Raw genomic sequence first — 16145 nt, 5'->3', positions numbered from 1 at the left:
AAGAAAAGAAAAGAAATAGTTAAATTAAAAAAAAAGAAAGAAAAAATAAATCATAATTGAAGGGAAAAAAATTGAGATAGTGGAGGGAACACTTTTTTCTTCAATTTATTGGCATACCAAAAGACCAAATGCTCTTACATAATATATAAATATATATATATATATATATGATTAATTTATAAGAAGGTCCAATGGGTGCCCAGCACAATAATAAAAAATCCTCGGTGAGGAAAATTATGCAATTAAATATGAACATAATATGAACATACCAGATTTTGAAATCAATACATAACTTTAAATGAAGATACGCTGGATTATATACATGTTCATTCATGCATTTTTATTTTTTTTTATGTTGAACTTGAAAAAAAAAATACTGGTTTGAATATATTTAAAAAAATAATAGTTTGTCATGAATGTCATATCATATGAAGAATCATTTAATAATATTATATTAACATGTAACATTATTATATTGGAGCCCAAATGGTTTCAAAAAAAAATATTGGAGCACAAATATAACGAAATTATTAAACAATTAATAATTTTTAATTGTTTAATAATTGTGTTATATTTGTTATAAGAAATAATGTATGTAAGATTAAAAAAAATTGAGAATATTTTTGTTGATTTGAAATGAGTTGACATTTACATTGTGTTTGATGTTCATCATCATCATATCATCAACGTCATTATTATTATTATTATTATTATTATTATTATTATTATTATTATTAATTGGAATTGAATTATTTTAAGAGTAAATTGTGAATAAATTCTTAAATTTAAACTTTTCTTTTTCTCAACACTATATCTTTAAAATTCTTCCTATTCACTTCCTAGAACTACAAAACTTGTTTATTTTAATGTTCAATTCTTGTACTTGATATGTGTTAATTTGTGCTAAAATCTTGAGATTTTATACTTAGATCTAAGGATTTTATGCTTATTTATAGTACAAAGAATTATCCATTAAATTCGTTAAAATGGTATAAGAGCTTTAGGTTAATTATTCAGACATAATATTATTCGTTCAATTTTGCCTTTCTTTGTTGAGGAAGAGATTTTCAACAAAACATGAATTCAAACGAACGTTTGAACCAGATGAATTTCATTTAATTATATGAAATTATATGAACAAGTGAATCTATTTAAAATAGATTCTTTACAAATGAGGCTCGGGCCTTTTATACGCTCTGAAGGGATTAAAGAATATGATTTCTAACTCACAATTTCTAGAGATATCTCCAGATTTTTCTAAACTCTCCGGAGATCTTAGAAAAATCCAGAAGACGATACAATATTACAGCAGTCAGCTGTATGAAATACCTCGATAGATCAAAGAAATCCTTAAAAGACAAGAAGAAATTCTTGAAACTTTAAAGAATCTTAAAACAAAAATCCAAAATCTAGAACAAACCGCTAGTTCTAGAAAATGTAATACAGGAGAAAGGTTACCACCCTCGTTTGGTATCAAACCTCTGTTACATCAGAACGGTAAAACCAAAATGTTACAAAAACTTTTGACTGATGAAGAAATGATGATTAATCTTATAAAAGTAGTGTAAAAAAAAAAACACTATCTGATGACTACTCTAGAAAGATTAAATCTTGAGGATCTACAAGATCTTGCAGATTCATTTGCGAATCTTAAAGTTGTAGATCTAAAGATGAATTCCCCTGAAGGTGAACAACCTATAGGGAATCATCCAAGATATGTTGCTAAAACAGAAGAACCACATAATGAATTTCAGGTTGGAGAAAACTCGCATCCTGCAGGAACTAGGACAAGAAGGAGTAGAATCCTTCTCCACCAAACTCCTTATGGAAAAACTATTTTAGATCAGATACATCCTTATGAGGTTATGTAGTAGCCCGTAACCAAAATCAGTAATTAAAAAATTAATCATAATTACTTGGGTAGAGTTCGGAAGCTTCGAAGGTGAGTTCGGAAGCTCCGAACAGGATCGGAATCTCCAAAGGTGGATCGGATGCTCCGATGGTATTACGTCAGGCATGACGTGTGGCAAGATCGGAAGCTTCGATCAGGATCGGAAGCTCCGATCACCCCTATCCGAAGTCAACAAGTGATATTTTGACACGTGGCAGATCAGGATCTTCGGAAGCTCCGATGGCAGGATCGGACGTTCCGATCGAGGTTCGGACGTTCCGATCGAGGATCGGAGGTTCCGATCGTTGTCTATAAATAGAAGGCCGAGAATTCATTTTCAATTGCCAATTCCGGATTTTCTCTCTACTCTAGTCGTATTCGAGTTGTTCTAGCCTTCCTAGGCTTGCCCCGGGAGTCGTCGAGGCGTTCGATAGTCGTAGCGGAGTTGTGCCCAAGTTCTGGAGGCATCGGCATCAAAGGGCTAACGACGGACGAAGGTATAGCTTTTGCTTCATATAAATATTTAGGAGTATGCAATAGCTTAGTTAAGGATTTTAGAGCACTTTAATGATAGTAGTATCATTTGGCAGTGTAGAGAAGACTATAGGCGTGGACCTAGAGTTGGTAGAGCTTGCACTGATTTGAGGTACGGAAGTACTGTTCGAGATATCCTGACTGAATATGCATGTATTATGTGACTGCATGGTTTATACGTCATTGATTTATGCTGCATTCATTTGCATACTGAGCTATCTCCTTCGAGATGTCTGTTAGTAGGGTTTTTTTCCTATCCTGTTAGTGGTTGGACTTCCATCGATTTGGGTCCGGCATATCCACTTGTATTATGGTATGGGAGCCACCTCCTGAATCGACGACACAGTGTGCTACATACCAGGGCCCGATCTGTCTCTGTTATCTGATCCTTGACCTCGAGTTTTTAGGGAGTTCACTTTGCATGCATGTATACTCATACTCTCGTACTGAGCGTTTTATGCTCACGTCTCGTACTCTGTGTTTCTGGACACCCTATTCCTTGGGGCAGGTTTGCGATTGGACGAGGCTGGGGGATCCAAGAGAGGCTAGGCAGTGGTTGGCCAGTTGGAGCTTCGTTTAGGTTTTATTTCTGTTGTTTTGGGTTGATACAGCTATTCGATTTGGTTATATAATATTTGGATAAATTACAGATTCCTTTCCTTGGGATTGTATTTATTTTTTTGTTTCCGCAAGATTATTTTTGATATCTGTTCTATTAAGTTAATTGCATGCCTAAGTTCTGTTAGTAGGTGATCCGGGTAAGGGTCACTACATTTATGGTATCAGAGCATGCATAGTATTCTTGGGATTTAGACTCTGCATAAGGTAACCGTGAGGTACTTTTGTAGATGGCAGATCGTGAGGACCGGAGTTCTCATGGCAGTATTGTTGGGCGTTGGGGTGATTCCGACCGGGAGCCTCGTCGAGAACGGCGTCATCGTCATCATGACGACGAACGTTTCACTGTGCGTCGATTCTTAGCTATGGGTCCTAAGCCCTTAGTTGGAGGTGGGTCTCCGGAGGATGCGGAGAACTGGTTAGACCGCATGGAGACGACTTTTCAGACTTTCCAATGCACCGAGGAGCAGAAGATGGAGACCCTGGGTTATTTTCTGGATGGACGTGCGCGCAGATGGTGGAGGTTTACTTCTGCATCTTTTGTTGCGGCGAGAGGAGTGGCCACTTGGGCCGAGTTCCGCACAGCTTTTCAGAAGCTGTATTTTCCTCCTGCACTCCGACAGTCGAAGGCAGGCGAGCTACTGAGTCTGCGACAGGGAGCCATGTCTATCGATGAGTATCAGCAGAAGTTCTTTGATCTGCTATCCTATTGCCCCGAGATTGCTGACAGCTCTGGGATGAAGTATAATCTGTTCCTTCAGGGCCTTAACCCTGAGATCCATGACCGTGTGGCGGTTGGCGACGACATATCCTATGAGGGTTTGGTGAGCCGTTGTCACCAGGCGGAGGACAGCATTCGGCGGAACAGGTCTTTCTCTCAGTCGAGACCTGCTAGTTCTTTGGGTCCCCGTGCCCAATCTTTCAAGAAGTCTGGATCTACTTCTTCTTCCTCTGGCTCTGCTGGTGTTGTCCATTTCGGTAAGAAGGACAAGTGTGATCACTGTGGAAAGAACCATCCATCCGACAAGTGCCGTAGAGCTTCTGGAGCTTGTTTCCGTTGTGGAGAGACTGGTCATATCCGGAGCGATTGTCCACTATCTGGGGGAGGCGGTTTTGGATCTGGTTCAGGATTTGGTTCTCAGGCCATCGTACAGCAGAGGTCGCAGGGACAGCCTGCTGGGAGTTCTCATTTGAGGCCACGAGCTTTTGGCCAGGTGTTTGCCCTGAGACATGATCAGGCAGTGGAGGAGAATGAGAAAGTCATCGCAGGTACATTTATGCTTTATGGTATACCTGCTCTTGTACTTATTGACACTGGTGCATCTCATTCCTTCATTTCTGCACGTTTTGTTAAGAGGCATAAGTTACCATGCATTGCACTAGACATAGTGATGTATGTTTCTACTCCGACGGGCCAATCTGCTTTGACTAAGCGTCTAGTGATGGGTTGCCCTTTAGAGTTCGAAGGGAACATTCTGTTAGCAAATCTCATGGTCCTGGCGATGGACGACTTTGATTGCATTCTGGGAATAGATATGTTGACTACCTATCGAGCTTCAGTGGAATGCTATCAGAGATTAGTACGCTTTCATCCGGAGGGAGTGAGAGCTGGTTTTTCTATGGTGAGGGAGCGCGACCTCCGATGCCTTTGGTATCAGCTTTGAGAGCCTGTCGAGCTCTAGAGTCTGGTGGGGAAGGCTACCTTATCTATGCAGTTGATTTGTCCGTTGAGAGCATTGGGTTAGAGAGCATTCATGTTGTGGATGAATTTCCAGATGTATTTCCTGATGAGATTCCGGGTTTTCCTCCTGTTAGGGAAGTCGAGTTTGGCATAGAGTTGATGCAGGGTACTTCGCCTATTTCTCGAGCACCGTATCGTCTGGCTCCGTCAGAGATACGTGAGTTGAAGAATCAGCTACAAGATCTTTTGGACAAGGGGTACATTCGTCCTAGTGTATCTTCTTGGGGAGCTCCTATTCTTTTTGTGAAGAAGAAGGATGGGTCAATGCGGCTATGCATTGACTATCGGCAGCTGAATTGAGTCACTATGAAGAACAAGTATCTGTTGCCTCGTATTAATGACTTGTTTGATCAGCTGCATGGCACGTCAGTTTACTCCAAGATTGACTTGAGATCTGGATATCATCAGTTGAGAGTCCGTGATCAGGACGTAGCCAAGACTGCATTCCGTACTCGCTATGGGCATTACGAGTTCCTAATGATGCCATTTGGTTTGACTAATGCGCCGGCTATATTCATGGATTTGATGAACCGTGTCTTCAGGGAGTATTTGGACAAGTTTGTCGTGGTCTTCATTGACGACATCTTGGTGTATTCGCGTAATACGGAAGAGCATGTTTCTCACTTGCGGTTGGTACTGCAGATTCTTAGGGATGAGCACTTGTACGCCAAGCTGAGCAAGTGTGAGTTCTGGATGGATCGAGTGGTCTTTCTTGGCCATATCATATCCAGGGAAGGGATTTCTGTTGATCCAAGCAAGATTGAAGCGGTATTTAGTTGGTCGCGTCCGACGACAGTTGCTGAGATCCGTAGTTTTTTGGGTCTAGCAGGGTATTATCGTCGCTTCATTCTGAACTTCTCTCAACTAGCTCGACCTTTGACGCAGCTTACCCGCAAGGATGTGGATTTCGAGTGGTCCTCCGAGTGTGAGGAGAATTTCTGTGAGCTTCGACGGCGGTTGACTTCTGCGCCGGTGTTGGCATTACCGTCAGGATCTGAAGGGTATGTGGTATACACAAATGATTCTCTTCAGGGGTTAGGTTGTGTCTTGACTCAGAATGGGCATGTGATCGCATACGCTTCTAGACAGCTGAAGCTTCACGAGGACAACTATCCAATCCATGATTTGGAATTGGCAGCCATTGTGTTCGCTTTGAAGATCTGGCGTCATTATCTGTATGACGAGAAATTTGAGATCTTCACCGACCATAAGAGTCTCAAGTATTTGTTCACTCAGGTGGAGTTGAACATGAGGCAGAGACGTTGGATGGACTTGCTTAAGGACTATGATTGCGAGATTAAGTACCATCCGGGAGCTGCTAATCTCACCGCTGATGCCTTGAGTCTCAAGGTGCGACTATCCGCACTTCAGACTTGTTCGATGTCTAGTGCGATCGGTGACTGTTGTACTTTGGGATATACCTTCAAGCATAAGAAAGGTATGTAGAGTATCCAGATGTTTGCGATATTATCTGAGCCAGCTTTGTATTCGCGGATTCGAGATGCTCAGATGTCTGATTCGAAGACCCAGCGTTTAGCTCGTCTAGCTAACGAGGGTAGCTCGTCTGGATTTCATTATCAGTCAGATGGTTTTCTGTGTTTGTCTGGTAGGCTTGTGATTCCGCAGGATGAAGAGTTGCGAGAGGAGATTTTGTCTCAGGCACATCGCACTAAGTTGAGTATTCATCCTGGGAGCAACAAGATGTATAAGGATCTACGTACTCATTTTTGGTGGAAGGGTATGAAACACAGTGTTTATCAGTTTGTTTCGAGATGTTTGGTGTGTCAACAGGTCAAAGCAAAGCACCGACGACCTGGAGGATTGCTTCACAGTCTGCCTATTCCTGAATGGGAATGAGAGTTTATCACAATGGACTTTGTGACCCATTTGCCGGTATCCCCGAGGAACTGTGATGCTATCTGGGTTGTGGTGGACCGAGTCAACAAGTCAGCGCATTTCATTGCCTATAGTCAAGAGTACAATATGGATCGTATGGCTCGGTTGTACATTCAGGAGATCGTTCGACTTCATGGAGTGCCTGTGAGCATTGTCAGCGATCGGGACCCCAGGTTCACTTCTAGATTCTGGGGGAGTGTTCAGCGTGCGATGGGTACTACTCTCAGTTTGAGCACTGCCTATCATCCGGAGACTGATGGTCAGTCAGAGCGCACTATCCGTACTTTGGAGGATATGCTTAGAGCGTGCGTCATGGATTTTGGTTCAGCCTGGCAGGATCATTTGCCGTTGATCGAGTTCGCGTACAACAACAGCTATCATACTAGTATTGGGATGACACCTTTTGAGGCGTTGTACGGGCGATGTTGTCGTACTCCACTCTTCTGGGAAGAAGTGGGGGAGAGACAGGCTGAGGGACCGGAGCTTATCCAGCAGGCGGTAGACATTGTCGATCAGATCAAGAAACGGATTAAGACTGCACAGGATCGTCAGGCCAGCTATGCTAATATCAAGCGTAGGCCTTTGCAGTTCGATTTCGGGAAGAAAGTGTTTCTGAAAGTGTCATCTTTCCGCAAGATTCTCAGATTTGGCCTTAAGGGCAAGTTGTCTCCCAGGTTTATCGGTCCGTTTGAGATCTTGGAGAGCATTGGCGATTTGGCTTATCGACTAGCTTTGCCACCACATCTATCCAGTATTCATGAAGTGTTTCACGTATCTCTGTTGCGACGATATGTGGCGGATGAATCTCATATTCTGCAGCGGTCTGAGGTTCAGGTGAACAAGGATTTGACTTATGTTGAGAAACCTATTCGTATCCTGGATTTTAAGGATAAGGTTTTGCGAAACAAAGTCATTCCTCTGGTTTTAGTTCAGTGGCAGCGCCGAGGTACTGAGGAAGCTACTTGGGAGCTTGAGGACAGGATGCGTGAAGACCATCCTGAGTTGTTTTGATTTCATTCTTAAGTTGTATTCAGTTGCAAACTCTGTAAACGTTTGATTTGAATAAAGAATGTTCCTGATTTCTGTATTGCATTCAGTACTTAAGATCTGATTTCGAGGACGAAATATCTTAAGTGGGGGAGAATTTAGTAGCCCGTAACCAAAATCAGTAATTAAGGAATTAATCATAATTACTTGGATAGAGTTCGGAAGCTCCGAAGGTGAGTTCGGAAGCTCCGAACAGGATCGAAAGCTCCGAAGGTGGATCGGAATCTCTGATGGTATTACGTCAGGCATGACGTGTGGCAAGATCGGAAGCTCCGATCAGGATCGAAAGCTCCGATCACCCCTATCCGAAGTCAACAAGTGATATTTTAACACGTGGCAGATCAGGATCTTCGGAAGCTCCGATGGCAGGATCGGACGTTCCGATCGAGGATCGGAGATTCCGATCGTTGTCTATAAATAGAAGGCCGAGAATTCATTTTCAATTGCCAATTCCGGATTTCCTCTATACTCTAGTCGTATTCGAGTTGTTCTAGCCTTCCTAGGCTTGCCCCGGGAGTCGTCGAGGCGTTCGATAGTCGTAGCGGAGTTGTGCCCAAGTTCTGGAGGCATCAGCATCAAAGGGCTAACGACGGACGAATGTATAGCTTTTGCTTCCTATAAATATTTAGGAGTATGCAATAGCTTAGTTAAGGCTTTTAGAGCACTTTAATGATAGTAGTATCATTTGGCAGTGTAGAGCAGACTATAGGCGTGGACCTAGAGTTGGTAGAGCTTGCACTAATTTTAGGTACGGAAGTACTGTTCGAGATATCCTGACTGAGTATGCATGTATTATGTGACTGCATGATTTATACGTCATTGATTTATGCTGCATTCATTTGCATACTGAGCTATCTCCTTCGATATGTCTGTTAGTAAGGTTTTTTCCCTATCTTGTTAGTGGTTGGACTTCCATCGATTTGGGTCCGACATATCCACTTGTATTATGGTATGGGAGCCACCTCCTGAAGCGACGGCACAGCGTGCTACATACCAGGGCCCGATCTGTCTCTGTTATCTGATCCTTTACCTCGAGTTTTTAGGGAGTTCATTTTGCATGCATGTATACTCATACTCTCGTACTGAGCGTTTTATGCTCACGTCTCATACTCTGTGTTTCTGGACACCCTATTTCTTGGGGCAGGTTTGCAATTGGACGAGGCTGGGGGATCCAAGAGAGGCTAGGCAGTGGTTGGCCAGTTGGAGCTTCGTTTAGGTTTTATTTCTGTTGTTTTGGATTGATACAGCTATTCGATTTGGTTGTATAATATTTGGATAAATTACAGATTCCTTTCCTTGGGATTGTATTTATTTTTGGTTTCCGCAAGATTATTTCTGATATCTGTTCTATTAAGTTAATTGCATGCCTAAGTTCTGTTAGTAGGTGATCCGGGTAAGGGTCACTACAGGTTATGTTAAACCTTGATGTTTTGAATTTCAAAAACATAGAAGATCTTATAGATGATTGGACGTCAGCTATGAGAATCGCAGCAGGAACTTTAGATCTCAATAACGAAGGATTCATTAAACTACTAGAAATGAGTCTAATGGGATCAATTAAGATAGCTTTGGAAATGGCAATTCCTGTGACTAAGGAATCAGTCTTAGCAGGAGAATCCCTAAGAGAGATTGGAGGAAGAATGACCACCCTATTTAAAGCATAATTTATAGGAGTGGACTAATTCAATAATCAAGATACAGAGAAGAAAATAAGATATATTCAAGCTTTGTATAGTATCGAATTGCACGATATCTGTTTAATAGATGAATACATTATGTTATTCACTAAATACAGATGAAATTCGGGAGTCGAAGAAAATGTACCTATTCAGCTATTTTTTTTTGCAAATATGCCAAGTCCCTGGAGAGAAATGCTTATAAAAGAATACATTCTAGGAAATTCAGACACACTGGCAAGGCAAGCCTCTTTTCTTAAAAGAAAATTGGCTGAATGGTACCATATGACAGCGTTACAAAAGAACTACAAGAAGATAAGGGGTATTAATAAACATATTCCTTTATGTTGTAGAAAAAATGATCTCCCAACGGTCATTGCAATAGATGACAAGGATTCAAGATGAAGAAATTCAGAAATAATCCCTACAATAAAAGGATGAGAAGTTTTTGAAAACCAAGAACGGTTTGGTCCAAACAAAAAGCCAGATCTTATAGATCAGAAAAAAAGTGGACCTACAAGAACATCCCCAGCAGCAAGCTAGTCTCAAAGCAGGGTAAGAACACCATACAGAAGAACTTTCAGAAGAACTCATACAAGAGCAATTGAAAGTTTCAAAGATTGTAACTGCTGGACATGCGGAGCAAGAGGGCATATTTCAACAAATTGTTCAGAGAATGAGAATAAATGAGTCAAACTCTTTGAAGCAACACCTGACATGGATGATGTTGTCTTTTTTAAAGATATTATCCAAGTAAATCAGTTTAAGGATATTCCCTCAGATGAAAGTATATACGAAGAGGAGATACTTTTCAGTCAGGAAGGATCTGATGATGGATCAGAATCAGAATAAGACTAAGGAAGAGGTGTTTCGACACGAAACAGATGAAAGTTTGGCTGGATTATTTAGTCAAACCACTATATTTCATAATATGGTCCAAAGAATTATGAGAGAAAAATCCTACTTACAGAAGTATCAAATATTTCAAGTCTTAGGAAACGTTGGGCTTAGACAAAGAAGATATAATTTGATTTATAAGGTATCCAGAAGGGAAATGTCGATCCACATGGAGTTAACCAGTAATCAAATTGAGATACAGTTAATTCCCCTTGAAAAAATTAGAGAGGAATTACATAAATTGAAAATTGAAGTAGTAAGGACAATGTCTTGGAGCAATCCGGATTATGATCAAAGCTACTTTTAAAAAAAAAATAGATTCACCCATATATATCTTAGTATACGATAAAATAATGGAGAATATTCAATATGTTGTTCTGGAAACTATCTCGAGAAATTTGTGTTGAGGAAAAATTGTTCTGGACTTTTATAGGGGGAATGTTAATTAGTTCATCTAGTAATGCCACTTAGTTCATCAAGTAATGCCAGTTAATATATATATATATATATATATATATATATATATATATAATGCACACACAATACGTGTGCTGGAATATTTTATTTTTAAAAATTGTTTTTTAATGAATTTTTTATGCAATTTTATATCAAATTTAAATCTGAATCTAATAAAAATTTAAATATTTACATCATAAGGCAATATATTAATATGATTGGATGAGTTTTTTTTTAAAAAATAAATAAAATTAATGTGGATAGTGATTAGTGAGAAGTTAGAACGAAATTGTTGGAATGTTAAAAAAAAAAAGTTCACCAAATGAGGGTATCTATTATATAATTTTCCTTTCTATACACATTAGTCATATATATATATATATATATATTAGCATCTTGTTACCTGTATTGTGTGCTAAATAAATTGTTTTTATAATAAAATTATATTTTAATTAAAACAGTTAATTAAAGTGATTGTATTATATATTAAATACAAAAATTGGGGAGAAAAAAAAAGAAATAGTTAAATTAAAAATAAAAAAATAAATCATAATTGATGGAAAAAAAAAATTGAGATAGTGGAGGGAAACAATTAAATATGAACATAATTTGAACATACCAGATTTTGAAATCAACATATAAATTTAAATGAAGATACGCTGGATTATGTACATGTTCATTGATCATGGATTTTTTTTTTTTTATGTTGAACTTGAAAAAAAAAATATTGGTTTGAATATATTTAAAAAAAATATTGGTTTGTCGTGGATGTCATATCATATGAAGAATCAAGAATCATTTAATAATATCTGTCAAAAAAAAATAATCATTTAATAATATTATATTAGCATGAAAATTATTATATTGGAGCACAAATGATTTCAAAAAAAAATAAATATTGGAGCACAAATATAATGCAATTATTAAACAATTAAAATTTGTAGACTTTTACGCAAGATCTTATAATGTATTTGTAAATTATTACATTTATAAATAGATATTAAGTACATGATAAGAAATAATGTATGTAAGATAAAAAAAAATTGAGAATATTTTTGTTAATTTGAAATGAGTTGACATTAACATTGTGTTTAACTTTCATCATCATAATCATCATCAATCATTATTATTATTATTATTTGGAATTGCATTATTTTAATTATACAAAACACTTTTTTAATATAAAACTTACGATAAAATAGATTTATTAATTGAAGATGACATAATTAGGTAGTGTTTGGGAAAGCTTCTAGGAAACACTTTTCAGCTTTTTCTTAACAAAATTTTACAAGGGTGTTTGGCTGAGCTTATAAGCTCTTCAAAATACCTTATAAGCTGTTTTAGAGTTTATAAGCTCTTAAATTTTACATAAATTTTTTAAAACTAAAATATTAAAATAGTATTATTTTTTAAATATAGGTTTAATCTAAAACTATTTTCGCATATGTATAACTCAAAACATTATCTTTATAACATTATTATTATACCTGACCTTTTTAGTAATTTTGACAATAAAAAGATCTTATAATATCAAACATATCAACATCTTTAAGTTGTTTAAAATAAGTTTACCCAAACATTTTAACATATTTTTAAAATAAGTCCTGACAGCTTATAAACTCATAAAACAGCTTATAAACTCTAAAAACTTATAAACTCTTTTAATAAGTTTAACCAAACACCCTCTTAGAAAAAAATTCAAAGCAATCTCATGCTTATCTTATAGTTACCAAATACAATCTAAAGGTATAAAAGTCTTTTGATAATTAAATATATTGAATAATGCTAGTGGTACAACCAATATATCGTACAACGATATTTACAACAATAATGTCGTGATATGTTGCTATTATCTCGTGAGATTTTGATATGATATCATGATATTTTGCATTCAATGTATCGTGAGATTTGATAAATTGAAATTTTGTATTGAATTTTTTGTGATTTAAAAATTATTGTATAAATTTGGTTGTACATGTAATATTACTCAAATATATTTTAGATTGTGGCTGGGCAGGCGGTCAAAATTTTTAATAGTATATCAATCTCATGCTTATCCTAGTTACCAAATACAACCCAAGGATATAAAAGTCTTTTTATAATTAAATATATTTTGAGATTGTGGCTGGGAACGTGTTCAAAATTTTCAGTAGTATAAGGACGTATATCATATGAATTTTTATAAGAATTTAATGATTTTAGGATTTTCAAGGGACGAGGATGAAATTAGCTCTAAATTATTCAATCTCACGGATTCCAAAATCCATTATTTATAGTAGCTTTGATAATCTCAATTTAGAAGAAAAAAAAAATTCGTCGGGAAATTGTAATCAATTTCCTTTTTTTACAGATAAAATTTTTTATTCAATTTCAATCGCTTGGGAATTGGGTTATTTTTATTTAGAGAAATTTCAAAATTTATTCCAATTGTTATTATTATGATCATCATCTTTATTATTTGACTCAAATTCCTACCACAATTAAAGAAATAAAAATAGAGATAATTGCATATAATACCCTTGTGAAATTATGAGATTGTTGAAAATTTTTTTAAGACTATTAATCCTTTGAGTTTTCAAATTTTGAGCACAAATACCCCTGAAAAACGCACGAATGAGAAATTGTGTATTTAAAATTTAAAAACATAAAAACATATGTACTCAAGAGTTAATAGGCTGCCTTTACAAAAAAAAAAAGAGAGAGTTAATAGACTGTTTTTAGTAATATTGGTATTTAACACATGAGTTGGCAATACCCTGAAAAATAATTATATTATTGAAAGGGTATATCACAATTTGTAAGTACATTAAAGCAAATATCCGTAAGGTAACTGAGATGATTTGATGAATGTTCTTTAATTCCTCGATTCTCCAGCTTTGATTAATATCATCAAATTGGTCTATGGTTGCGAGAGATAATCATTAGTTGGCTGAAGAAAATTAGCCGTCGGTCGCATGCTCGTAACTTGTTTGATCAATTGCCAGACTAAGGTACCAAAAGTGATATTGTAGTTAGAATTTTGTTTTGCAGCCTCATTGGTTAGAATATGAGATTTTAGCATGAAAATGGGCTCTAGAATTTTGCGAAATTGTCTTTTAGAAGCTAATCATTTAACGGGCGGGCGAAATGGAGTGTTGCATTCAAGGATGGTGTTGTATCACTCCATAGGTGGAGCGGGAGAAGAGAATTTGCCGTCCGAATGGTGCGAGAAGGCCTTTCTGAAGTTGAAGAAATGGAGCCACAAGCTGAAAGAAGTGGAATTAATTGGTGGCAGGCTAGTGAGTATTGGTGACGGTTCAAGAATTGTCGATGAAGCTCTGGAGCGCAAAATGCACGCTTTTAGATCCGTTGTTAGGGCCCTCATTGGGATTCCTTTGATGCAAGAAACGATGAAAAATAATTTAGTGGCTTCATTTGGTAGCCAAGATCAGTGCAGAGCTTTCCCGTGTTTTGGTAAGCCAAGTGAAAGAGAGGAACTTAAAGTAACTTCTTTAACGAAAGTTGCCGACATTTTGAGCATTTCCGCACAGCAACGGAAGTTGGTCAGGCATACCATATGCGCGCAGGTGACACAGCATCACATATGGACGGGTTCGCTTCAGGAGATACTGAATGGATTGAACTCTGATATCGACGTTCTGATTCATTGCCACCATCCAAGTAAACAGATAGGACTGGCGCAGCAAATAGTTGTTGGGTGTCTTAAGTTTCTCGAGTCTTCTACATCTCATGATGACCCTGAGTCTACCTCGTGGATGCGCCCCAGGCCTATAAAACAAGGGGTGGATTCCTCCGAATCACGCAAATGGGGGGATCTTCTTGAGATGTCCGTCGATCTCATTAACTGTCTAGGTGACGAAAAGGTATTAGCTTTCCATGTTTCCAAACTTGAGGTAATGAAAGAAGGGCTCTATCAGATCAGGGATGTGTTGATAGACAAGAACATTGGATACAAAGAGACTCGGCACCAGGAATATTTGACGCAGAAGAAGTTGAAGACGGCGTTGGGTCACTCATCGCGATGTTTATTTACACTTCTGCTGTATTACCTTTATGGCAGCGTTAAAGATATTGAAGTGGAAGTTCGTGGAGGGGTGCATACAGTTGATGGCAGCGGTAACTTGTGCTTGTATATGGGTAAGATTCTAACCTCAGATGACGAAAAGGTCGTCTGGAACGGGGTGAAGCAACTGGATAAGGCTCTTGGCTTGTTCAAGTTTGTGTGGGAGACAGCAAAAATGAAAGGGGATTTGGAGGTGCAAGGCCATTTGTGGTGTGTTGGATCTGAGAACAGGTCGCTTTCGTATCGAGGGATTGTGTATTTCATACATGGTATAGATTTAAGATGATATTGACACCCCCACATAAAAGGAACCTTTTTACTTTCTGGAGATTCAAAGTCTTCCGTTTGTGCGTCGAGTTGTGTTCACAATTTCTGAATCAGGCCAAGCACCTATGGATATATGGAGCAACGAGGAATACAATCAAATTCTTCCAATACACGTGCAGACGCACTTATTAACAAACTTTCATAGTCGATTAGAGTTGTTAAAAATTGAGTTGAGAAGAGATTAATTTGCAGCAAATTAATGATTTTCATGCTATTTTATCAATGGTAAAATTCAATGTAATATAACTAATTTGTATAATTTGTATTATAAAATTAAAATGCGTTCGAAGGATATTTTTTAAAAAATATTTCATGTTTATAAATCTTAATGAATTTATAAATGCTGAAAAACATTGTAGAAATCAATCTTATAATTTTTTTTTTTATAAAAAAGACTTCGGGAAAAATATAATATATAATTGATATGATAATAACATTATTTAAATAAAATTTGAGAGAAGAAAAAAGTATAATCCACAGTGTTCTACTTATTTTTTTCACTATTGATTTCTTAAAAATAATTTATATAATACACTTTAAACCTTAAATTAAACTATTGCATAATTTTTTTATTTTTTTTATATTTGAGATTTTTATCTCTTTCACGAATTTTTGTTTTGTCATCTGTCTTTTTTTCTCCTGGAGAAGCAATCTTCTCATCATCTTCAATCACAATTCTTGAAGTGTTGTCGTCATCAATAATTCGCATTTTCATATATTTATTCTTTGATTCTTTTGTAATAAGTCCTCTTCGATCTACTTATTTATTTATTTTTTATGCAGAAAATTTTTCATTGCAAGAGTAACAATAATTTTATTATTTTCAATCTCAACTATTGTGTTGTTATCTTATTTTATTGCTTATATGTCATTATCATTAATGATCAATATATTTTTTGGATGTCCTTTTTTTTCTTTTTAATTTCTTGTTGTTCAAAATATACTGATCTCTCTTTGCATGCAATGCTTTCAGTACTCAATTCTTTGCAGCAATTTTTT

At 37.0% G+C, this 16145-nt stretch overlaps 1 protein-coding gene across 1 annotated transcript; it reads left to right on the top strand.

Annotated features, from left to right (window-relative positions):
- Positions 1-13513: 13513 nt before the first annotated feature.
- On the top strand, positions 13514-15362 carry LOC140866963 (uncharacterized). The gene has a single exon (XM_073272030.1). It carries the CDS (start codon positions 13816-13818, stop codon positions 15103-15105), a length of 1290 nt encoding a protein of 429 aa, XP_073128131.1. The 5' UTR covers positions 13514-13815; the 3' UTR covers positions 15106-15362.
- The last annotated feature ends 783 nt before the right edge of the window (positions 15363-16145 follow it).

The sequence above is a fragment of the Henckelia pumila genome, chromosome 4 (assembly GCF_033568475.1).
Source record: "Henckelia pumila isolate YLH828 chromosome 4, ASM3356847v2, whole genome shotgun sequence".
Classification (NCBI taxonomy): domain Eukaryota; kingdom Viridiplantae; phylum Streptophyta; class Magnoliopsida; order Lamiales; family Gesneriaceae; genus Henckelia; species Henckelia pumila.
This window is presented reverse-complemented; position numbering and strand designations above follow the sequence as displayed.